The sequence below is a fragment of the Schistocerca americana genome, chromosome X (assembly GCF_021461395.2).
Source record: "Schistocerca americana isolate TAMUIC-IGC-003095 chromosome X, iqSchAmer2.1, whole genome shotgun sequence".
In the NCBI taxonomy this organism is placed as follows: Eukaryota; Metazoa; Arthropoda; class Insecta; order Orthoptera; family Acrididae; genus Schistocerca; species Schistocerca americana.
The window spans coordinates 640,478,766-640,503,360 of record NC_060130.1 but is presented as its reverse complement, the minus strand read 5'-3'; the positions used below and the strand labels follow the sequence as shown (position 1 = coordinate 640,503,360).

At 45.2% G+C, this 24,595-nt stretch overlaps 1 protein-coding gene across 7 annotated transcripts in view; it reads right to left on the bottom strand.

The window, feature by feature from the left end:
* The window catches only part of LOC124556688 (centromere protein J), a 288,468-nt gene that overhangs the window by 45,211 nt on the left and 218,662 nt on the right, over positions 1-24,595 (bottom strand). For 3 of the 7 annotated variants that reach the window (XM_047130658.1, XM_047130657.1, XM_047130661.1), the window contains one exon: positions 1,223-1,453. The exons of 2 other annotated variants lie outside the window; for them this stretch is intronic. In XM_047130658.1, the coding sequence (XP_046986614.1) occupies positions 1,223-1,453 (231 nt within the window). The remainder of the gene's footprint in view (positions 1-1,222; positions 1,454-24,595) is intronic. 2 more of the 7 variants (XM_047130659.1, XM_047130662.1) reach the window with 1 other exon arrangement.

The window sequence follows — 24,595 nt, the reverse complement described above, 5'->3', positions numbered from 1 at the left end:
AAAACGAGAGCAATACACTGAGAGTTCTTTACCACACACCGGGTGGTTTTCTTAGCATATATGTAACTGTAGATGTAAAAGTCATATGATACTTTGGAAACAATGAAATTGTTGTACAAAGACAGCACCAGTGATATTCACAAACTTGTTTAATTTTCATACCCTTCCTTTCTGATGTCATGGGATAATATTTTGCTGCAACTTACTTCATGCAGAAAGAATATATTTGCAACATAGGGGAACAATTCTCATATGTGGTTGGAATTCACAAATCTCATGTTGGATGCTAAAAAATATCAGGATTCTTGGACTGAGGTTAGAGTGCATCTACTCACTTCTGACATTTGTAACAGTATGAAATTACACAAAAGAAACAGTAGCATCCAATAACTGAACACAAGTCAGTGGCTTTATGTTGTGACTAAATCTTTAGCTAGTGCACAAATAACTCAGCAGCACTCTACGACACGTATTTCCAACAACTTTCAGAAGAGCTGAAGAGTATTAGCGACTAATCACAAAGTTTTCAAATCCAAACTGAAGGCTCATCTGTTGGCACAATAAATTCCTTACAGGAATTTTTATGGGGACGCAAGTCGATAAATCAACTGAATTTAAGAACTTTAAATCCACCTCAGTGTATTTCCAATTCAACTAAAATTGCACTTTGAAGTTTCAAAATTGTGTGTGTGAAGATGATACAGGTTTGTTTACCTCTCCAGGCATCACCATTTGGGTTTTCCTCAATTTTCCAAATCATCCTAGGCAAATGTCAGGATGGTTTCCACTAATAGGAAACAAGCATCACCTTCTCTTCTTCATCATTTATTTATAATGTTTGTAAAACAAATCAAATATTTATGTTGTATGGTTGTTATTATGTAACAATTATATTATTATTATTATTATTATTATTATTAGTGTTGTTTTTGTTATTGTTGTTGATTTAATGCCAAAATTTCTTACTCCAATGTGTATTATTTTGATATTTTTATCTTTAAGTAAGTTTTGGATATGTTATGACAGTTTGACCTTAAAAAATTGAAATGGAGGTATAACTGAAAAAAAAAACTGGATAAAACAATATAAAAAAAACTTCCATGTGCATCATAACTCTTGCACAAACAATGCTTTATTTGCAACAACAACAACAACATAATGATAATGAAAGAAATACTAAATTTAAGATATGGACAAGCCAAAAGTAATGACAGTCAATTACATTGCCTTTTTCCGAAGTCAGTAGTGGCATACTTTCACAAAATTTCTGCGTGTTCTTGAATTCAGTTTCCTCTTCAACAGCTGAGGGGAGTGGTTTCCTTGGCACAACTTCATGAATTACTAAAGAATTACAACCATCCTCATTTTCAAGATCTCTCGACTGATATGACACAGCAGTAATAACTTTAGTTTTATTACTTCCATATTTCGCTGACTCAGGAAATAATTTCTTCTGGTAAAAAGAAAAACAGACATTTGTCATGAAAACGAAATTAAAAACACAGAAATATAAGGAAAAGATAGATGCTACTCACCATAAAGAAGACAAGCTGAGTTGCAACAAGCACAACGAAACGACACTAGCACATTACCTTTTGGCCCAAGTATTATTCAGAAAAGGAAAACAAACAAACACACACGCGCACACGCGCGCGACAGCAAGGTATGGGTGAGTTCAGCAGCATGTTGCTTCACAGGGTGGTCTACTTTGCTCTCTGCCACAGTTTGGCAGTGGGCATTCATCCTGGTGGATTGCTGGTTGACAGTCATACCAATATAAAAAGCTGTGCAATGTGTGCAGCAGAGGTGGTATATGATGTGGCTGCTTTTATAGGTGGCCCAGGATCTGATGGGTTATGATAAGCCTGTGACAGGAGGCCAGGCCACCTGTGAAAGCAGCCATGTCATATACCAGCTCTGCTGCACTCATTGCACAGCTTTTATATTGGTATGAATGCCAACCACCAGTCCACCAGGGTGAACAGCCACTGCCAAAGTGTGGGCAAGAGCAAAGTAGAAAACCACTGTGTGCCACAACATAAAGCTGAACATAACACAAGATTTCAATGGCTGCTTCACCACGAGCCATCTGTATCCTCCCCTCTACTACATGCTTTTCTGAACTGTGCATATGGGAGTTATTCTGACAACACATTTTCCACTTCTGAAATTATCCTGGCCTCAACCTATGGTAACCTACTGTCCCCAAACTCTGCACCCAACAGCTTCCACCCCCCCCCCCCCCCCCCCCCCATCCTATCACCACCTCCCTATTCTCATCTGCTCATCCTCTTTGTGTGCAGCCCTCTGCCAGTGCACCCACCCATGTTTCCCCTTCCCCACTCTTCTCCTTTTTGCTCCCCCCATCCTCCCGCCCTCCCTTCCACCACCCTCCTCCCTGACCCAAATTCTCCCGACGCTGCGCCTGTTGGCAGTCTAGTCCCTGGGACAGCACTCTTCTCTTCTCCCAACCGTACCTTGCTATCCTTTTCCATTCCCCCACCCCATCCAGATTGCTGCTCCTGTTCTACGTGACAGTTGCATTCTAGTCTGAGCTGTCGGTGATTGTGGTCATGTGTGCATGAGGTGTGCTTGCATTTGTGTGTGTGTGTGTGTGTGTGTGTGTGTGTGTGTGTGTGTGTGTGTGTGTGTGTGTTTGGCCAAAAGCTAATGTCTAAGTGTCTTTTCGCTGTGCCAGTCTGCAACTCAAGTGTCATCTTTATGGTGAGTTGCAATATTTCTTTTCCTTATACTGCTAAGGATTGTTGTTGGAAAATCATCCCTGATAATGTAAGTTTTTTACTGTTCCAGGATCCCATTACTCACTAAACATTTCTCTTTCAATATTAATATTTGATAGTAAGAGCTGACATTACGTTAAAACTGACTACTAGTTTCGGTTCTGAACAACCATCTTTGTGATAATGTACCACTTGTGGTAAAGATCATACCTACATACACTGCAGGCTAGAAGGCCATCGTCTGACTGTGTACTTCAGAACTAAGTACTTCTGGCAATTTTTGATTGGCACTGTCAAGTACACACATCAGTTTGTGTTCTGATGACTTCAACTGGCCGGCCGCTGTGGCCAAGCGATTCTAGGCGCTTCAGTCCGGAACCGCGCGACCGCAACGGTCACGGGTTCAAATCCTGCTTCGGGCATGGATGTGTGTGATGTCCTTAGGTTAGTTAGGTTTAAGTAGTTCTAAGTTCTAGGGGACTGATGACCTCAGATGTTAAGTCCCATAGTACTCAGAGCCATTTCAACCATTTGACTTCAACTGGAGACAAACAAGCTTGACGGACTTTACATTTTTAATATTAACTAGTTGCAATTTGTAATGAAGATCTGTAATTTTTTTTTCTCAGGTACACATCTTACTTAGCATAGTATGTTTCCATATATTTCATATTTATCATGTCCACATGTTTTTAAAGTAGTCTAGTGCCTTTATTTTTAATGAAAAAACATGTTTCTTTTGTCCCCGTAAGTTCAGAATTGCACATTCTAATAACTTTCTTGGTATAATCAACGGTCTATTGAAATCTGTATCAGTGAGCATGGCATGTTTTCATTATTTGCATTAGCCTATTCACTAATGTCTTAAGATTTTTTATTGTTAACATTGAGCTGATAGGTCTTCTCCATTTATTTACAGAGTTCTGTGATATACGACCAGATGATGGTGTTTCAGCCTACAGTGTTCATAGAAAAAACCATTGCCATAAGTGCTATGGCTAACATTCATTACTTTCAAATAACGTATCTTGGTGGGGATTGTTCAAGTCAGTTTAACCTCATGCAATTTTTTGTTTCTTGCTCCTTTTAAAGATCTGTAGATGGTTGCTCAGCAAACAGTAACTAGTAATCAATTTTAGTGTAGTCTTGAGATCAAGACAATTAAAAGATTTGATATTTAAAAAAAAATAGAAATAAACATTTGAGACTAGTTTTTCACTATTGAAGTAAAGGATGTTACAGAAGAAGATGAGAGTAATAATTCATAAACTTAAGTTGGTTGGTTTGTGGGATTGAAGGGTCCAGACTAATAGGGGCAAGGCAGACGGTGTGGGGGAGGGGGGGGGCCAAGAAAGACGGCGGGGGGGGGGGGGGCCAAGAAAGACGGCGGGGGGGGGCCAAGAAAGACGGCGGGGGGGGGGGGGCAAGAAAGACGGCGGGGGGGGGGCAAGAAAGACGGCGGGGGGGGGCAAGAAAGACGGCGGGGGGGGGGGGCAAGAAAGACGGGGGGGGGGGGGCAAGAAAGACGGGGGGGACCAAGAAAGACGGGGGGGGGGCCAAGAAAGACGGGGGGGGGCCAAGAAAGACGGGGGGGGGGGGCCAAGAAAGACCGGGGGGGGGCAAGAAAGACCGGGGGGGGCAAGAAAGACCGGGGGGGGGGGGGCAAGAAAGACCGGGGGGGGGGGGCAAGAAAGACCGGGGGGGGGGGCAAGAAAGACGGGGGGGGGGCAAGAAACACGGGGGGGGGGGGCAAGAAACACGGGGGGGGGGGGCAAGAAAGACCGGGGGCAAGGCAAGAAAGACAGGGGGGGGCAAGGCAAGAAAGACAGGGGGGGGCAAGGCAAGAAAGACATAGACAGAGACCAGAAAACAGGGATTACAATCACACTACGTGTGACAGTGGTTGGCCGACCATAGAAACAAAAAAGGGAAAGCCAACCACCAAGAAACACACCAAAAACCCCAGTCTAAAATCGTAGGCCAATGGCCAGCCTCAAAAAAAAAAAAAAAAAAAAAAAAAAAAAAAAGGACAAACTCTTAGATCAAGCGATAAAAACCCCCTGCACAAATAATACTGAAAACTAAATCTGCTATTGCAACGTCACCCGTCATCTGATAAAAGTGCAGGAAGCATATCAGGCAGCGCAAACGTCTGCCTGAGCAGAGTTAAAAGCGGGTAGTCCAACAAGATGTGGATCACTGTCAAAGCTGACCTGCAGCAACATAAAGGTGGGTTCTCGCGGCACAATAAATAGCTGTGTGTTATCCAGGTGTGGCCAATGTGCAACCGGCAGAGGACAACAGAATCCTTGCGAGAGACCCGCACGGAGGAGTGCCACACACTGGTAGCCTCCTTGATGGCCCAAAGTTTGTTGGGTGAAGGAAGGGTGCGCCATTCTTCACCCCAGGTGTGAAGGACCTTCTGCCGCAAAACTGACCCTAGGTCACTCTCTGAAAGGCCAAGGCTGGTGCACCGACAGCCTGTTTGTCCAGCGCGTCAACACGTTCATTTCCCGGGATGCCGACGTGACCCGGGGTCCACACAAAGACCACAGGGTGGCTGCAATGGCCAAGAGTATGAAGGGACTCCTGGATAGCCATCACCGATGAGAGCGAGGTGAACACTGGTCGACAGCTCGTAAACCGCTCAGGGAGTCACTACAGATAATGAAGGACTCACCTGAGCAGGAGCGGATATACTCTAGGGCGTGAGAGATGACGACCAGCTCGGCAGTGAAAACACCGCAGCCATCCGGGAATGAGTGTTGTTGATAATGATCCCCTAGAGTAAGAGTATAACCGACACAATTGGCAACCATCGAACCGTCAGTATAGACAACGTCAGAGCCTTGAAACGCGGCAAGGATTGAAAGGAAGCGGCAGCAGAGGGCCTCAGGTCAGGAGGGACTGAGTCCTTCGGGCCCTGTGCCAAATCGAGCCGAAGGCATGGGCGGGGCACACACCACCGGGGTATACGGAGAGGGGTCCGGAAAACAGGTGGAAGAGGGAAAACCTCAAGCCCAGAGAGAAGAGCTCTGACACGAACTGCGATCATACACCCTGACGGGGCCGCCGTTCCAGAAGATAGACGACCGACTGAGGGAACAGGAAATAATAATTGGGATGCCCGGTGGTGACCGAGTGAACCACCGCATCAATGGCATCATTGGAAAGAAGCTCAATAGTGGCAATAGAGGTGAACAAGTCCCAGTCAGCCTTATTCATAGCCCATCTGCAGGGACAGCCAGAAGAGTGACACTGTAGCAGTGACAGAAAGATCCAAAAGTGGTCACTACCGCACAAGTTGTCATGCACACTCCATTGGACAGATGGTAATAGGCTAGGGCTGCAAATTGAAAGGTCGATGGCTGAGTACATGCCATGTGCCACACTGAAATGTGTGAAGGCACCATTATTTAAAAGAGAAAGGTCAAGCTGCGCCAATACTTGCTCAACGATGCTGCCTCGGCCTGTTGTCACTGATCCACCCCACAGAGGGTTATGGGCGTCGAAGTCGCCCAGTAACAGAAAAGGTGGCAGCAATTGGGCTATCAGCGCAGCCAGGACATGCTGTGGGACATCACCATCCGGTGGAAGATACAGACTGCAGACAGTAACAGCCTGTGGTGTTCACACCCGATCAGCGACAGCCTCTACAGGTGTTTGTAGTGAAGGAAGGACATAGATGAAGACGCCACCAGAGACCTTTTCGTAAGCTGCCCGGTTTCTATAATAACCCCAATAGCCACGGAGGGCAGGGGTGCGCATTGCTGGAAACCAAGTTTCTTGAAGAGCAATGCAGAGGAAAGGGTGAAGGATAATAAGTTGTCGGAGCTCAGCAAGATGGTGGAAAAAAATGCTGCAGTTCCACTGGAGGATGACACTGTCCATGGCCGAGAAAGGTGTGAAGGGACCAAGGAGACAGATTACGCTGCTGGGTTACCTGCTGCCACAGACTGAGTACCTGTAAGAGTGACATCCATTGAGTCTGAGAGTCCGGCGAGATCTAGGTCCTCAGCAGATGCCAGAATCTCTACCTCGCCCTCAGATGCAGAGCTTGTAGGTTGCGGTGCGGTAGGTGCCACCGCAAGTTCCTTCGTCTTAGAGGTCTTCTTCTTGGGCAAGTGGGTGGTGCCCCCCATGGGCAAGGGGGAATGTGGAGTTGTACCGCTCGGTGAGCCGACAGGAATTTGCTGAAATGATGGGGCTATCATGTTTGTCATAGCGGTGGCACATGAGGAAGTCATTCGCACAGGATGGAGTCATTCATATTTCCTCTTAGCCTCGGTATAGGTCAGTTGGTCCAGGGTCTTATATTCCATGATTTTCTGCTCTTTTTATAAGATACTGCAGTCTGGCGAGCAAGGTGAATGATGCTCTCCGCAGTTGACACAGATCGGAGGCGGGGCACATGGAGTATTGGGATGTGATGGGTGTCCACAAACTCGACATGTGAGGCTGGAAGTACAGCGGGAAGACATATGGCTGAACTTCCAGCACTTAAAGCACCGCATTGGGGGAGGGATATAGGGCTTGACATCACAATGGTAGACCATCACCTTCACCTTCTCCAGTAATGTATTACCCTTGAAGGCACCGGTAGAAATCTGATTATCCTTTGGACCCCAATGAACGCGTCGGATGAAATGAACACCTCAACGCTCTAAATTGGCACATAGCTCGTCATCAGACTGCAAAAGACGGTCCCTATGGAAAATAATACCCTGGACCATATTTAAACTCTTATGGGGTGTGATGGTAACTGAAACATCCCCCAACTGGTCGCAAGCAAGTAACTTTAGTGACTGGGCAGAGGATGCCATTTTTATCAATACTGACCCAGAACTTATTTTGGACAAGCCCTCCACCTCCTCAAACTTGTCCACTAAATACTCTACGAAGAATTGATGCTTTGCCGACATGAAAGACTGCCCATCAGCTCTCGTACAAACTAGGAACCGGGGTGAATAAGTGTCACTGCCATCCTGAGCCTTATGCTCCTCCCACGGTGTGGCCAGGGAGGGGGATGATTTGGGATCGTATTTCTGAGCATTGAATTGAGCCCGAGAATGCTTGGAGACTGCTCGCGGCCGGTCACCGGCAAGAGATGATGTACTACGCTTCATCGCGTGTCATCCACCTTGATGCCACTGACTCTGACCACGGAACCTTCCTACGGCTGCCACCCAACCGCAGCAAAGAACACCTGGCAGGATGGCCATTACCGGGAGTCCTGATGCCCCTTGGCATACGTGGGGAGTTAACGGCACAGGCATCTGCAGAGCGATCCCTGTGTTGTCAGGGGGCTACAACCAACAGGGTACATGGCTGCCCCACCACAACGGACTGGCTACCATGCTGGATATTAGGTGCAAGGAAGTCCATGGTCGTCATCTCCGTAAAAAGCAACACTGCACAGTGCATGGTGGAAATCGCACTCAGGAATGTATCCTTGCCAAAGAGATGGAGAACGAGTGGGACAGCAATGCGAGAAAGCTCGCTAAAGATCTCAATGCGCGATGGACATAATGCACCATGTGAGGTGTCCTTTCCGAACTGGCTCGCTCTTCGGAAGAATTTGGAAATATGGAGGTCAAACCCAAGAGGGGACCATCACATATAGGCCGAAATGTTTGAGACTCCTTTTAGTCGCCTCTTACATCAGGCAGAAATTCCATGGGCCTATTCTAACCCCTGAACCCACAGGGGGACATAAATTTAAGGTTTTGATCATTAATATAAAAGCTTTACAAACATAAATGGGCAGCATTTATTAAATTTTCCTAATATCTCAATTACCAGATATACATTTTAGCACAAATATGAACTGTAAAAGTCTTCACCCCCTCCTTTGACCATTTCTCCAGTAGCATATGGTGTCTGACAGATAGCAAAGCAAATTTTAAATCTAATGTTTAATCATTTCTTCTAGACAACACCTCTGTGGTGTCACCGCCAGACACCACACTTGCTAGGTGGTAGCCTTTAAATCGGCCGCTGTCCGTTAGTATACGTCGGACCCACGTGTCGCCACTATCAGTGATTGCAGACCGAGTGCCGCCACACGGCAGGTCTAGAGAGACTTCCTAGCACTCTCCCCAGTTGTACAGCCGACTTTGCTAGCGATGGTTCACTGACAAAATATGCTCTCATTTGCCGAGACGATAGTTAGCATAGCCTTCAGCTACGTCATTTGCTATGACCTAGCAAGGCGCCATTACCAGTTACTATTGATGCTGTAAAACATGTACCGTCAAGAGCGATGTTCACCAATTATGGATTAAAGTTAAGTATTCCAGCAGCTACGTACGTTTTTTGTTAGTCTCATTTCCTTGACCTGTTCCAGACCTCACGCCAGCCTGCGTGAGCTAAAACGCGTGCCTTTCGGCTTCTCCTCATAGTGGATTGGCTGTCTTGCCAATCCACAACAACCTCCTATTTCACAGAAAAATATTTAACTAAATACTGTTACCGTGTGCAGTATAGGAGAACATATATGCTTACAGTGTCCATAAATCTATGTTTTACTGGTAATGTAAGTAGCGACAGATTTTTTTATATATATATATATATATATATATATATATATATATATATATATATATATATATATATATATATATATATATATATATATATATATATATATATATATATATATATATATATATATATATATATATATATATATATATATATATATATTTGTGACACGTAATATTCTGTAAATGAGCAGCATGGAGAGTTTCTCACAAATCATGTGTACACAGCTTGTAAACTGGCTTGTTTCACATAATTTTGATAGAAATCATGCAAATGATTAATGGAACATTTAACTAATAAACCAACTACACTGATGGGAAAAAATTGTAAAACCAACAAATTATTAATGCTGAGTGATGAAATTGCAGCAATGAATTTGTCTATGTAACATATTTAAGTGATTAACGTAGCAAGGTAACAGTTTTATGTAAGCACAAGATAAGTCACTTCAGATGTGAATGCTGGTACAGTGATAACTGGTTTAACTGCCAGAATGTTGAATGAAAGTATGCAAACGTACAGGCATTGCAATGTACAGGAACCAAATGTCAGTTTGTGGGATGGATTTCCACAGCTGTTGCACTTGGTTGGGTCAATACAGGTACAGTTAGTGCCGTTTGTGGACGACGCTGGAGTTGTCGCCCGATGGTGCCCCATATGTGCTCGACTAGGGACAGCTCTTGTGATCGAGCATGCCAAGGGAACGTGCAACACATTGTAGAGTGTGTTGGGTTACAACAGCAGTATGTGGGCGAGTGTTAGCGTGTTAGAAAACACCCCGTGGAATAATGTTCACGAATGGCAGCACAGTAGGTCAAAGCACCAGACTGATGTACAAATTTGCAGTCAGGGTGCCCAGGATAACCGTGAAAACGTTCCTGCTGTCACACCCCAGACCCTAACCCCAGATTTAGGTCCAATGTGTCTAGCACATGAACAGACTGATTGCAGGCCCTCAGCTGCCTCATTCTAAACAACACACGACCATCACTTGCACCAAAGCAGAACCAGCTTTCACCAGAAAACACAACAGATCTCCACCCAGCCCTTCAACGAGTTCTCACTTGACACTGTTGAAGTCACTAACGGTGGTGGTTCGGAGTCAGTGGAATGCACGCTACAGGGCATCTGTCTCTGAGCTGTCCTTAAAGTAACCAATTTGTAATAGTTTGTTGTGTCACTGTGGTGCCAACTCCTGCTCAAATTACTCCTATACATGCAGATGAAGCACCAGAGCCATATGCTGAACACAACGGTCTTCCCTTTGGTAGTGCCGCATTGCGTCTGGAGCCCGGTCTTCTTGCGACCGTACATTCGTGTGGCCACTGCTGCCATCAATTGTGTTCAGTGGCTACATTTCTGCCAAGTGTTTCTACATAATCGCATAAGGAACATCCAGCTTCTCAAAGCCCTATTACGTGCCCTCATTCAAACTCTGTGAGGTGTTGATAACGGTGTCTTTGTCATCTTAAGGCATTCTTGACTAACGTCACTTCACTTCACTACGTCCGATGCCAAGTGTAACTAACGCTCACAACCGGTTCAGCATGTATTTAAAATAAATCTGATGTGACACACCACTCTTATGCGATTGATGTGAAATTTGAAAAGATATCATCTTTCAGAAATAGAAACATGCCTACCAACTTTTGTCAATGTCCTACAGCTCTTTCTTGGTGTTTCAATTTTTTTTCTGTCAGTGTGTCTAACCATCCATGCCTCCAATGTCAATTAGCCATCCTAAGAACTGAGGCTAATCCAGCTGAACTAATAGCATGTTATTGTTGACATTAAATGCAAGAAGCAGCAGTTAGGTAAAGAAATATTTGTCAGACATGCACACATGTGGGTAAGCCTAATGTAACCGGAGTGTTAGGGTGCTGGAGAAGTCATGTAATTACTATTTTGACTCCTCATCCATATCAATTTGTTTACCTTTATTTCACGGAGTATTTATACACGAACGGACATAAAAAGAGTAAGAATCCAGAAAGAGAAAAACAAATCAAATGAAACTTCACAGGTTGAGTGGGTAAGTGATGTTATTTCAGTGGTTACAATATTGAGTAAAATTTACAAAGAACTTGGCAGTACGAGCCCACCTGCAGTATGAAGTTGCACCCTCTCTGGCCTATATGCATCTACGTCTACATACATACACAGCAAGCTACTTTATGATGCATGGGGTGCCCTGTATTACTACTACTACTAGTAGTAGTAGTAGTCATTTCCTTTTGTGCTCTACTCACAAACAGAGCAAGGGGGAAAACCACTCTCTATGTGCCTCCGTACGTGTCCTAATTTTTCTTATGTTATCTTTATGGTCCTTAAACGAAATGTACACTGACGGCAGTGTCAAATGCTTGTACTCTAACTTTTCTCAATAGCGTTCCTCGAAAAGAATTTCACCTTCCCATTTGAGTTCCCGAAGCATCTCCTTAATACTTACATTTGTTCAGACCTACCAGTAACAAATCTAGCAACCTGCCTCTGAACTGCTTTGATGTCTTCCCTCAATCCGACCTGGTGCGAATCACAAACACTTTAGCAGTACAACAATACTGAAGAGTGGTTTGCACTAGTGTGCTCTATATGGTCCCCTTTACAGATAAACTACAGTTTCATAACATTCTCTGAATAAACCAAAGTCAAACATTCACCTTCTGACTACAATCTATACGTGCTTGTTTCATTTTGTATCACTTTGCAGCGTTACACCTAGATATTTAATCAAGATGACATTGTCAAGTACCATACTACTAATGCTGTTTGCTTTTCCTACTCATCTGCATTAACTTAAATTTTTCTACATTTAGAGCTAGCTTCCATTCATCACACTAACTAGGAATTTTGTCTAAGTCATCTTGTATCCTCCTGAAGTCACTGACGATAAAACCATCCTGTACACCACAGCATCATCAGCAAACAGCACCAGATTGTTGCTCACCCTGCCTGCCAGATCATTTATGCATGCAGAAAATAAAACCACTTAGTTGGTTCGTCGGTTTGGGGGAGGGGACCAAACAGCGAGGTCATCGGTCCCATCAGATAAAGGAAGGATGGGGAAGGAAGTCAGCCGTGCCCTTTCAAAGGAACTAACCTGGAATTTGTCTGAAGTGATTTACGGAAAGCAGAGAAAACTTAAATCAGGATGGCCGGACGGGAGTTTGAGTCATTGTCCTCCTAAATGTGAGTCCAGTGTGCTAACTGCTGCGCCACCTTGGTTGGTGGGGAAATGCATTCAAAAGTACTTTGCAGGACTGGCTGACTGTACCTTCTGCAGTGAATCCATAGACGACCCACTCCATACTCCAACTAATACTGTACAATCTGTTTATTTCCACACTATTGACCATTGACTACCTCTGAAGTAAAAACATCCAGCAATTAACTTGATTTCACCTGGAACTGTTAAACCTGACAAGATAATTTCACCATCACATACAAATTTGACCTCAAGGTAGACAATATTTTTGTTGGTTGGTTAGTTGGTTTAAAAGGGGCGGGGAGGGACCAAACTGCTAGGTCATCGGTCCCTCGTTCTGATTAAAATAATTCCACAAGGGTGGGAGTAAAATAACTGAGACATACAAAACCAGCTGGAAGAAAGGAGTAAACCACAAGAATGACAGAAGGGTAACAAACACTAAAATTGACAAAATCGGACAAGAAAACCATGGAGCCACACAAGAAACATGTAGAAGAGATCAAAACAAGAGAGCAGATTACCATGGCTGGCTGACCATGAGAATAAAAAGGAGAAGGCATCCACTCTGCAACACATTAAAACCTCCACCCTAAAAGCACTACAGTGGAGGACACAGAGGGACAAAGGACAAGCACTAAAACTTAGATCAAATGGTAAAACCCACCCTCACGAGTAAAACATAAAACTAACACTGCTGTTGAGGCATTGTCACCCAACACAAAATGTAGGGTGCTGGGAAAGTTAAAAGCCTGCCACAGAGCAGCTAAAAGTGGGCAGTCCAGCAACAGGTGGACGACCATCATTTGTGAGCCACAGCGACACCGAGATGGGTCTTCACAACAAAGGAGATAACCATGCATTAGCCATGTGTGGTCAACGCTGAGCCGGCAGAGGACAAATGATTCCCTGTGAGAGGACCCTATGGAAGACTTCCACACATTCTTAGTCTCCTTAATGACACGCAGTTTGTTGTGCGTACTGTTATGCCATTCCGTCTCCCAAAGCCAAAAAACCCTGCGGCGTGAGACGGAACGCTGGTCAGTTTTGGAGATGCCCATTTCCAGAAGTGGTTTTCACATAGCCTGTTTCGCCAGCCTGTCAGAAAGTTCATTGCCAGGGACTCTGATGTGTTCTGGGGTCCACATAAACACCAGTGAATGTCTGGACCATTCCAGGGCAGAGATGGACTCCTGGATGTTCACTACCAAAGGATGGCAAGGGTAGCACTGGTCGGTAGCTTGTAAGCTGCTCAGGGAGTCAAAACAGAGAAGAAATGACTCACCAGAACAGGAACACATGTACTTAAGTGCACGAGATATGGCCACAAGCTCTGCACTGAATACACTGCAGCCAGCAGGCAAGGAGTGCTGTTCAATATGTCCTCCATGAACATATGCAAAACCTATGTGACCATCAACCATTGAGCCATCAGTGTAAACCTCTTCATGGCCCTGGTACATGTTGAGAATCGAGAGGAAGTAACAGTGGAGAACCACAGGGTTAACGGAGTCCTTAGGCCTGTGCAAAATGTCCAGAAGAATCTGTGACCTAGGTGTACACTATGGAGGTGAACGTGAATGGACCTTGCGGAGAGGTGGTAACGGGAAGGATTACAGTTCAGACAGAGGGAAGCAGATGTGAACTGCAATCATAAGCCCTGACCTGGGCCACCAATGCAGGAGATGAACCGCCATGGGTGGGGAAAAGGAGACAGTAATTCCGATTTACACCATCGAAGCACCACATGGGATGGAGAGGTCAGTGGCAAGAAGAATCACTCATGTGATGTGGTCCACCCATCCTTTGACACTGTCGCAGTGTTTGAACACAGCCAGCTGGCTGAAACGCGTCCACTTAGCCCTGCTGACCATTCATTTTGGGGGCTTCATTTCAGGTGGTGAGCCATTTAGTAGCTGAAAGCAGATTCAGAAGTCGTCACTGGAATGAAGGTCGTCAATGATCTCCCACTGAACAGAGTTAGTGAGTGCGGGAGAACAGAAAGAGAGGTCGATGGCTGATAATGACCCAGAAGCAGTATAGAAATGTGCGCGACTGCCCGGGTTGAGGATGCTCAGCTCGTGAGACGTCATGAGGCCTTCCAAAATCCAACCCCAAGGACAAGTATTTGTTGAGCCCGACAGGACAGCATGGGCATTGAAGTCTCCTAGGAGGAGAAATGGTCACGGGAGTTGTGCAATAAGATCTGTGGGAGCCTCAGAGTCTAGTGGATCTTGCGGAGGTAATACACAGTGAGCACACAGTGATCCTTTGACACACATGAATTTGAACTGCAACTGCTTGCACATCAGTAGCCAAGGTGAGAGCAGAGGAGCGGTGCATGTTAGTCATAAACACTGCTACAATTCCCTTGGCCCTTTCCCACAACAAGTCATCCTTGCGGTATAGCATATATAACCAGTGGCACAGGGACCCCTGTATCTTTAAAATGAGTTTCTTGTAAACAAGAGCACAAGGAACGTGCCTGTACTAGGTGTTTCAGTTCCTCCACATGAGTCCGGAACCCATGTCATTGGTGTGGTTGTAACTGACCCCTATCTCGGCACCACAGAGGTGAAGCACTTCAAGAGCAAGGGGGAGTGGAGAGGCTGCCTGGGCCCAAGGCATCTAACTCCATGATATCCTCCTATCAGTCAGATGGGAAAGAATGACGTCTGACAGTGCTCAGGACAGCTTTTGACCCAGACGACGTGAGTCTTTCCCTGCACCCTGTCCCTTTGAGGATGAGGGGGAAGGGGGCGTTGAAATGCACTATGCTTTTCTTGTACCTTTTGGACGCTCGCTGCGGAACTGTTGTTGATCTTTCCTGGTGCAGCTGCCTGGATTGCTTTGTCCTTACTCTTTTTCCCTTGATGTGCATGTTCAAGCACAGGTGCTTGTGGTGGATACAGGCACACTAGGTGTCATCTGTGTTGAAGCGTCCGACTTGGGACTAGGTTTCTGCACCATGGAAGAATATGAGGTGGCAAAGACAGGGGTTTCGTCACCTGATATTCTTTTTTGGTTTTGGCAGAGGGGATCTGCTTGTTCACTTTTATCTTCTGTATTTTGTGTTCCTCAGCAAAAACAGGGCAGTCTCGATTGCAGAATGGGTGGTTCCGAGGACAGTTGATGCAGATCGCCGGAGATAAGCAGTCAGTCCCAGCATCACAAGCGGCTTTTCCACAGTTCTTGCAGATCGCTTCCCCTCCACAGCTATTGCATGCTGGCATTTATAGCATCGCATAGGGTTTGGAATGTAAGACTGAACATTAAGTCAAAGGAAATCTGCCATAAGTTGTTCAGGCAGTGTCTGAGAATTGAATGTGACAGTGGCAATCTTTTCAGTTGCTCCATTATTACTGCATGTTCGTTGCTCCACATCAATTATTCCCCGGGATGCCCATTCATGCTCCAGTTCTGCAATGTCCATGTCCATGACATCTCAGCATGTGACAACGCCCTTACAGGAGTTGAGAGAAGTGTGCATCTCAACAATGATACCATGGTCACCCAGTTTCTGCAATTTCTGAAGAAGGTCTACCTGCTTTAGTTTTGACTAACAACAAGCCATTACACAATCGTTTTATAGATATTAATGTTCCAACAAGGCCTTCCTGGATATGAAAGGGGGACCATCTCGGTCCCACGAGCAGCTAGGGAAATAAGGGTCCACTCAGACAGAGCCCTGCGTGCCTGAGTAATCCTTATACAACTGAGGTTTGGCAGGTTCCACAAAGATTACCCATTAACGACTGTTCCATCACAACAGCCATGCATCCCATCAGCACGCAGCACACCTTGAGATTAATGGTTTTTTTTATGGAGATTTATCCTGTCCTCGCGATCTTGGCTGTCAAGCCAAGATCCAAAATCCCTGCTCCCGGAGACGCACTAAGTTCCACCGCTGCTCCGCACGGTGGTTGCTAAAGCGTGCCCAGAACTTATGGTGATTAGGGATTGGCAGCTTACCAGTCCCCAGATCAGGAACCTCGAGGTTGCCAAGCCTGTACCCAGCAAATCAATGCTGAGCCCCTGAGGGCACCTTCCCTCATGTTCCCACATGGTCCAACACTGGGTCACTGTCACGTCCGAACATCCCACAAATTTGGATATGGCACAATTCTACCAGGTGACCAAATGGAGACGTACAATATGGCTGCTTTCAAACTGACAAGCACTGATAATGTGTTGGTAGCAGAGATGGCTAATAAATACAAATAGACATCTACAAAAAGATGACACATTAATAACAGCTACACTTAACAACTGAGATATACAAAATTTGAAGTGCTGTAGCTTCTTCTGTGGTGTCAAGTGTGTATACATTGAAAGTAATGTTCTTGATTGTAACTAATAATCTTGAATGCTGATACACTTATGTAAGTCCTGAATATTAGAAATATTCAGTAGCGTGTTCTTTATATAGACTGACTTGGGTGAAACACTGAACTGCAGCTGCTTAAAAGGACACGTCGGCCAATCACAGTGACAAGTATGAGGTCACGCGAATTTAGTGTCTTCTGGCAGCCTGTACGTGTGGTGCATCCCCTCGGAGAACTCGAGCAATGGGAGAGTGAGCTAGGCCAGATGTGCACTGGCAGGAGATTTAGAACTGCTCTCTCTCTCGTGTAGCTGTGAGTGGCACACCATGTGCCCAGTGTGGTTAAGAAGATGCCGTCAATGCTGCATTTCTCACCTCCAAAGTCATGCACTGTTACCACGTAGTGATGGTTTGGGTGGCAACTTGGGGGAGATCTGTCCCTTGGTGCTGCTGATGCGATGATGGCTGTGGTGCAATAGCAGAGGGTGCCAAACAACCTGCACTCCAACATTTGCCTTTGAACCACTGGGAACATCTGCCGAAAAACAATAGGATGTTCCTCCAACGGCACAGGTGGATGCTGCATCGGTGCCGCTGACGCGGAAGGCTGTAGAGTTTGTACGGGCTCTATGTGCACAATTGCTGTCACTACGAACAGTGACAGGCACAACAGTTGCAGAGGCAGCAGTAGCTGCGTAGACAGGCAGAGGTCAACTTTCATGGCTGAGTCGTCAGAAGACCCAGGTACCTGGACATCAAGCATGGGCATGGGCATGGGCTGCTCAGGGGTGAGGAGGGGGACAGACTAGGGAGCAGGCAAAAAAATGAAATTTACAGCAGGATTACTATAATCATGGAAATAAAGTTGGATTTGGTGTTGTTGTTGGGTGCCTGATGCGCTGTGAATGGTGTGATGGGCACACAGGGACATCTGAATGATGTTGCTGGATTCCCAGTTGTGGGGTATGTTAATCACATTAGAGTCTGCTGGCTAAGTGTCGTGAGCAGGCATAGTGCAACAGGTGCTCAGAAACAACAACAACAACAACAACAACAAAAAAGTATTTTCTGTGAAGTGCACAGTGTGAAATTTGGACATGTGAAACATGAAAATGCAAACAAAACATCTGGTTTCACTGTTTAGATATGTCTTAGTCCAATCTGTTGGCAAAACTTTTGAAATTCTGACAAAGAAAATTGTGGACCATCATCCAAAACAATAGACTGGGGGCAAACCAAAGCAAAACATGGCAGTGAGTGCTTTGATATGGCGGTGCTCACAGTTGAATCCATGGGAGTGACAAACGGGTATTTGTTGTATTCACAGAGGATAATGATCCACTGTGTGTACCACAAAGGACCAGCAAAATCAGTATGGACCAACAGGGTGAGGCCAATTAAAAGACTATTAGTGCGACACTGCCTGGTTATCCATGCATGTGTGGTAATTGGCAGTCATACCTTCTATTTGTTTATCCAGCCCAGGCTGTGTACAATGTTGCCATGCTAGCTGCTTCAGTCCAATTAATCCCCCTAATGTCCTCTATGCAACAGTTTCAATACATATTGCAAATATGTGGAAATCAGTCGTAGCGTTTGTTCAGTAGGAGAATGTAATAAAATTACAACATTCTGGAGAGAAAGGCTGTTGTGTTGTGCACTGTATTTTCAAACTACTGCATCTGAGATTTATTCTGGATTAAGTGGCCAAGACATCTGAATTTAGTGCTTGAGTGACTGTTCTTGTTCAGAGCCTGTGTGGCCTGCTGAGAATCAATAGGGAAAGCTTGCAGTGCTTGCTAATCAGAATGGTCAATTTGAAGACAAACTTCTGATGCGTCAGAAATCCACATCATTTCCCATAGGTAAGCAAGACAGAGTGTGTTTGCATGGTGTGCAGTAGGCTAATAAACAATTTCACATTCACGACTGGTTTTTGTTTTGCTTTAGGGCGGAAAAACAACTAGAGTCATACACGCCTATGTCAGAACTGTAGAACACTAAGGGGGCGAGGTGAGGGGGGGGGGGGGGGAGGGGGGGGGGGAGGAGGAGGAGGAGGAGGAGGAGGAGAACATGAAGCCCAATTGATACGAGGAAAGACAACTCAAAACAGGGACTTTGAGATAGGTCCATAACATACACCACAGAGAAATGGATGTCCTCCTCCATATTGCTATGATGGATAAAAAGTAAAATGCGGTCAACAGCCTGCGTGTCGTTTGCTAAAATGGCCAATAACTCAGACAGCAAACAATAAATGAGAACGTAAAAAAAAAGGCATTCTATCAGGAAACAGCAAACCGTCAGAGATTGAGGGCCATGTGGAAGGGGCAGCACCACTTAACAAATAGCGATGGCTAAAAAGACAGTGCCCAATACGCAACCAACCTAAAATGATCTCGTGATGGTGAGAGAGCCAAGAGGAGGATGTCCAAACTGATGGGGCAGGCCTAATTCCCTGGAGCTTGTTCCCATGAAGGGAGGACCACTGGTGATGCCGAAGTGACACCACCTCCTGACAGACGGCAACACAGAGATCGGACAGAATGGAATAAATAGTATGCTGAGGTGCGAGAACTGAAGTCTTGGCACCAGCGTCAGTGGTCTCGTTTCCTGTCAGACCGATGTGACCAGGAACCCACATAAGCATCACAGTGGCTCCATCAAGAGTAAACAAGTGACAGCTGTCCTGGACACGTTGCACTAGGGGATGAATAAGGCTTTGAAGGGCACTGAGAGTGTCTGAGCAGATGACACAATTGAAAAGCCTGTATCACCGGATGTACTGTGTGGCGTGATACAGGGCGAAGAGTTCTGCTGCAAATACTGAGCAGCAGTCTGGAAGTCAATACCTAACAACATTAGTGCCAATGACGAAGGCACACCTGACACCATAGTCCGTCAGAGAGCCATCAGTGTACACAAAGGTACTATCGCGAAGTTCTGTGTGAAGGTCGTGAAACTTGCAGCAAAAGAGTGAGGCTGGAGTAGTGTATTTAGGAAGTGAATGAAGGCCAAGGTGAAGGTGGGCCGCTGCCCAATGCCAAGGTGGTGAAGAGATCATAGCCATTGGGAAAGTGGCAGGTAGCGTGAAGTTAAGCTGCTGGAGCAAGAGCCAAACGTGATCTCCAGGAAGTAATAGAAAAGAGGGACGAGTCCCATACTGGCAGCGAGAGGAGTCATCGGAGGCGAAGGATGGGTAGCCACGCATGGCAGATAAACGGCATGCATACCTGCCGAGCAGAAAGTCACGGTGTTAGGACAGCAGTAGTTTGGCAGCTTCTCAACCCAGGAACTGTAAAAGGCGCCAGTAGCCAGACAGATGCCACAGTGGTGTATAGTATTGAGACAGCGTAAGAGGGACGGATGCACAGATGGATATATGAAACACCTATAGTCTAGTTTCGAATGGACACTGGACTGATCCAAACAGAGGAGGGTTGTCCGATTCGCTCCCCAGGAAGTACCACTGAGGACACGTCAGACATTGACGAACCGCGTACAATGGGTCACCAGATAAGACCCGTGAGAGGACCAGGACAGTTTCCTATTGAGCGTCAGACCCAGGAAATCCATGGTTTCAAATAATAGAAGAACAACAGGCTCAAGATGTAAAGACAGTGGACGAAACCAATTTCGCTGTCGGAAATTCATACAAACAATATTGTCAGTGGAAAATCGACAGCCATTGTCGATGCTCCACAAGTAAAGGCAATCGAGACAATGCTGTAGATGTTGCTCAAGGAGATAAGTCCATGAAGAACTACAATAGATCGCAAAATCATCAACGAAAGGGGAGCCGGAGATGCCCGGTGGGAGACAGGCCATTATGGGGTTCATCGCAATAGCAAAGAGGACGATGCTCAGGACAGAACCCTGAGGCACTCTGTTTTCCTGGATAAAGGTGTCCTACAAGACAGAACTCACTCATACCTTGAAAATTCTGTCTTTTAAAAATTTCTAAAGGAAATGGCATGTGGCCTCAGAAATTCCACGTGTAATAGTACAGAGGATACCAGTCTTATAGCAGGTGTTGTAGGCTTTCTACGCATCAAAGAATACAGCTGCAGAAAATATGACATGGGTTGAAAAGGTGATTAGATGGTCACCTGCAGTATGGAGCACTCTAAATCCACAATGTGAAGTGGTGAGTAAATTGAGGCACTCTTAGGCACCATACCAGCCGGGCATGAATCATACATTCCATCACCTTGCAAAACAGCTGGTGAGAGAGATGGGGCGATAACTAGAAAAAAGGTGTTTGTCCTTGCTGGGCTTCGGTATGGGCAAGATCGTGGCTTCACGCCAACTTCGGGGGAACGTGCCCTCTGCCCAGAAGCGATTGTGTGTGTGTGTGTGTGTGTGTGTGTGTGTGTGTGAAGGAAAATTGCCTGCCTGCAAGAGAAACGTTCTGCAACATCTGAACGTAAACATCGTGTGGCCCTGAGGCGGAGGATCAGGATGAAGTGATAGCATTAGCAAGCTCCCTCATAGTTAAGGCAGCATTGTAGCACTCAAAATTCTGAGACGAGAAGGGTACTGCCAGAGCTGCCTCCACTCGTTTCTGATGGAGGAAGGCAAGGTAATAGTGGGCCGAGTTCGAAATCTCCACAAAATAGCGGCCCAAAGTATTGGAGATAGCAATAGACAGCAGATGACATTATCTGCTACTGTCAGGCCAAAAATTGAGGAAGGGACCTTGGTCCTAGACCAGGCTCATCCAAACTGTGCCCCTAGGGCGCTAGAGCCCGCGGCCAGCGCCCCGGGCGAATTCGTATGTTGTTGCAGTGGCCGAGACGTGCCGCTTAGCTGGTCGTGCAGACCACCTGCGAGCCTCGCCATGCCGCTGTACGCAAATATTGCAATAGATAAAAATTTATTTTACGACCACACATTGCTGTCCTTTTCAGCGGAACTGGGGGAAAACGCATCTAAGAACAATCTTTTTTGTTAGTTTTTTATTTGAGTTTCAATGAATGAAACAATTAATTTTCAAAGTGATAAAAGTGTTTTAAAAACAAGATTGTACAAAATTAATTGTATGTTCTTTTTTGGCGCGGTATGAGCAGGAAACAGGTGAGCAAAGTTCGTGCGCAAGTTACAAAGGATCGCTGAGAATTGGGAAAGCAGGGAAACCCTTTGCTGCTGGGAATCTCATCAAGGATTGCCTGGTCGACTCGCCGGCTTGTATTTGTCCACCAGACCTCACAGAAAAATTTGAAAAAATAGCTCTTTCGACAAATTGTTGCTCACAGAGTCGAAGATATGGTCTCAGATATGGAGCAGCAATTAATGGAGAGAGCGGCAAACTTCCTTTCACTTTCTATCGCTCTTGACAAGTCCGTGGACGTTGCGGACATACCTCAGCTCGTCACATTCATTCGAGGTGTCCACGACAATCTGCGTTTCACTGAAGAATTTCTCGATTTTATACTATTAAAAGACACAACCATGGGTTTGGCTATTTTTCTAGCCGTGGAAAACGTGTTATAGTCAATGGGTTTAAAATGGGAACGCCTGACTAGTGTAACAAGGGATGGAGCCCCTGCGATACGAGGGATACGCACTGGATTTCTGAGTTACGTGAGGCCCAAAATGGCTGAAGTTGGGTGTTCCTTATTCGCGACAGTCCATTGTCTGATACATTAGGAGGCACTTTGTGCCAAGACTGTCAACATAAAAAAATGTTACGGACACAGTTCTTCATACTGTCAATTATCTTCGCTCGCATGGACTCACACATCGCCAATTTAAAGAATTTCTGGCTGAGATCAAAGCGGAATACCCGGACATCCTCTACCACACCGAAGTAAGATGGCTGAGCGGAGGAAAGGTGCTTCATCGGTTTTTCTCCTTGAGGGGCAAAATAAATACCTTTCTGGAAATGAAAGGACGTCCAGAAGAATTACTTTGTGATCCTAAGTGGGTGGCGAATTTGGCTTTTTTGAGTGACCTTATTGGTCATTTAAATACTTTGAACATTTCACTCGAATGCGAAAATCACTATGTCGTTGATTTAGTGCAGACGATTCAAGCATTTCAAAAAAACAACTTATTTTGTGGGAAAAACAAATGTGCCAGAAGAATTGTGGACACTTTCCTGCACTAGACAGCGTTAAAGAAGATGTGGATTTTTCAGATTATGTTGCAATCATTTGCAAATTACAAGAACAGTTTGAAAACAGATTTTTGGAGATAAGTGAGCTTCAATCTGCCGTAGATATATTTGTTCATCCATTTTCCCTTCGGCATAGGACATCTCAAGTGCTTCAACTAGAGCTGATTGACCTGTAGTGCGATATCCGCCTGAAGGACCGCTTTCTCATGTGTAAAACATTGGATGACTTTTACAGCTGTCTTCCACAAGAGAAATATCCTCTTTTGCACAAGCACGCAGCCTACGTTCTCTCAATGTTTGGTTCCACGTATATCTGTGAGCACTTTTTCTCTCATTTAAAGCTTGCTAAAACTAAGAACCGTTCATTACTTGGCAATAAAAATTTAACTAATTCTTTGAAGTTATCAGTCTCAGGGAATATTGTACCAAACATTTCCTCGAAAAAGAAAAAAGTGTAAAATGTTGTCTTCTTTAACAATGTTGACTGTAAGAATTAAAGAGCTTTATAACCTTAATTCTATTTTTTAATAAGTTTTCAAACTTGGTCGGTTAAAATTATTATGTACAAAACAGCAAACTAAGGATCTGATTTCTAAACTCTGAAAAGGGATACAAAGAGATGTAGCCTGAAGCATAACAAAAAATATTTACTTGTAACTGCTAACAATAAGAATGAGACACTATATCCCTTACATAAAGTTATTTCTAAAATAGAATATTTATGACTAGTTCATTTAAGAAACTGATATATTTTGCAGAAGACACCTATTGTACATATGACGACTGTGCATGTGCAGTACTAATAGAGTGAACCTGTGGGTCAGAAAACAACTAAGATGTTCTTCGATTCTTGTTTTGGATATTGTTACCTAAAGCTTTGCATAGTAATTCTACCTCATGAACACTAGTTGTTACCTAAAAGGTAAATGGTTTGCTTGTTTTACCGCTCATCAGCCTCTTTTACAGAGGTGTGCTTCCTCTGTTATTTTGTTTGTGTTGACTGACTGCAGGACAGTCCACCGCAGAGTAGTGCTGTGTGGTCTCACTCGCTCCTCAGCTGTCTCTCTCACTCCTACGCCGACACTAGTAGCACACGGTCGCGGACCGGGCGCTGAACGCCACTGCATGGCGCCCGCGGGGCACGGGCGCGCCCGCCGGGCGCAATTCTTGGACGAGCCTGTCCTAGACAGTCATCGGAGGTTGGTCCACACAACGGAAGAGGGAGCGTAACTGTTAAAAGAACTAGTAAAGGAAATCCAGCTAGCTTTTCTGCTACCCCAAAGAATGCAACGGCACTGTGCACACAACTGTTTGTAACAAGTGCAGTTTGCCATTGCACGATGACGGTTCAAAATGCAGATAGTACATTACCATGTGTGAATGGCATCACAGCATGTCGCACTCCACAAAGGGACTGGGACACGACGTCATAAACAGGGAGTGCGAGGAATGGAACATTCTGTGGCAGTAATGATAACGTTTATAAGATATTCTACCTTGTTATCACAACTAGGGAAATAATGTTCGTTGAAGGTCACCAGGCCGGCCGGTGTGGCCAAACAGTTCTACGCACTTCAGTCTGGAACCGTGCGACCGCTACGGTCGCAGGTTCGAATCCTGCCTCGGGCATGGATGTGTGTGATGTCCTTACGTTGGTTAGGTTT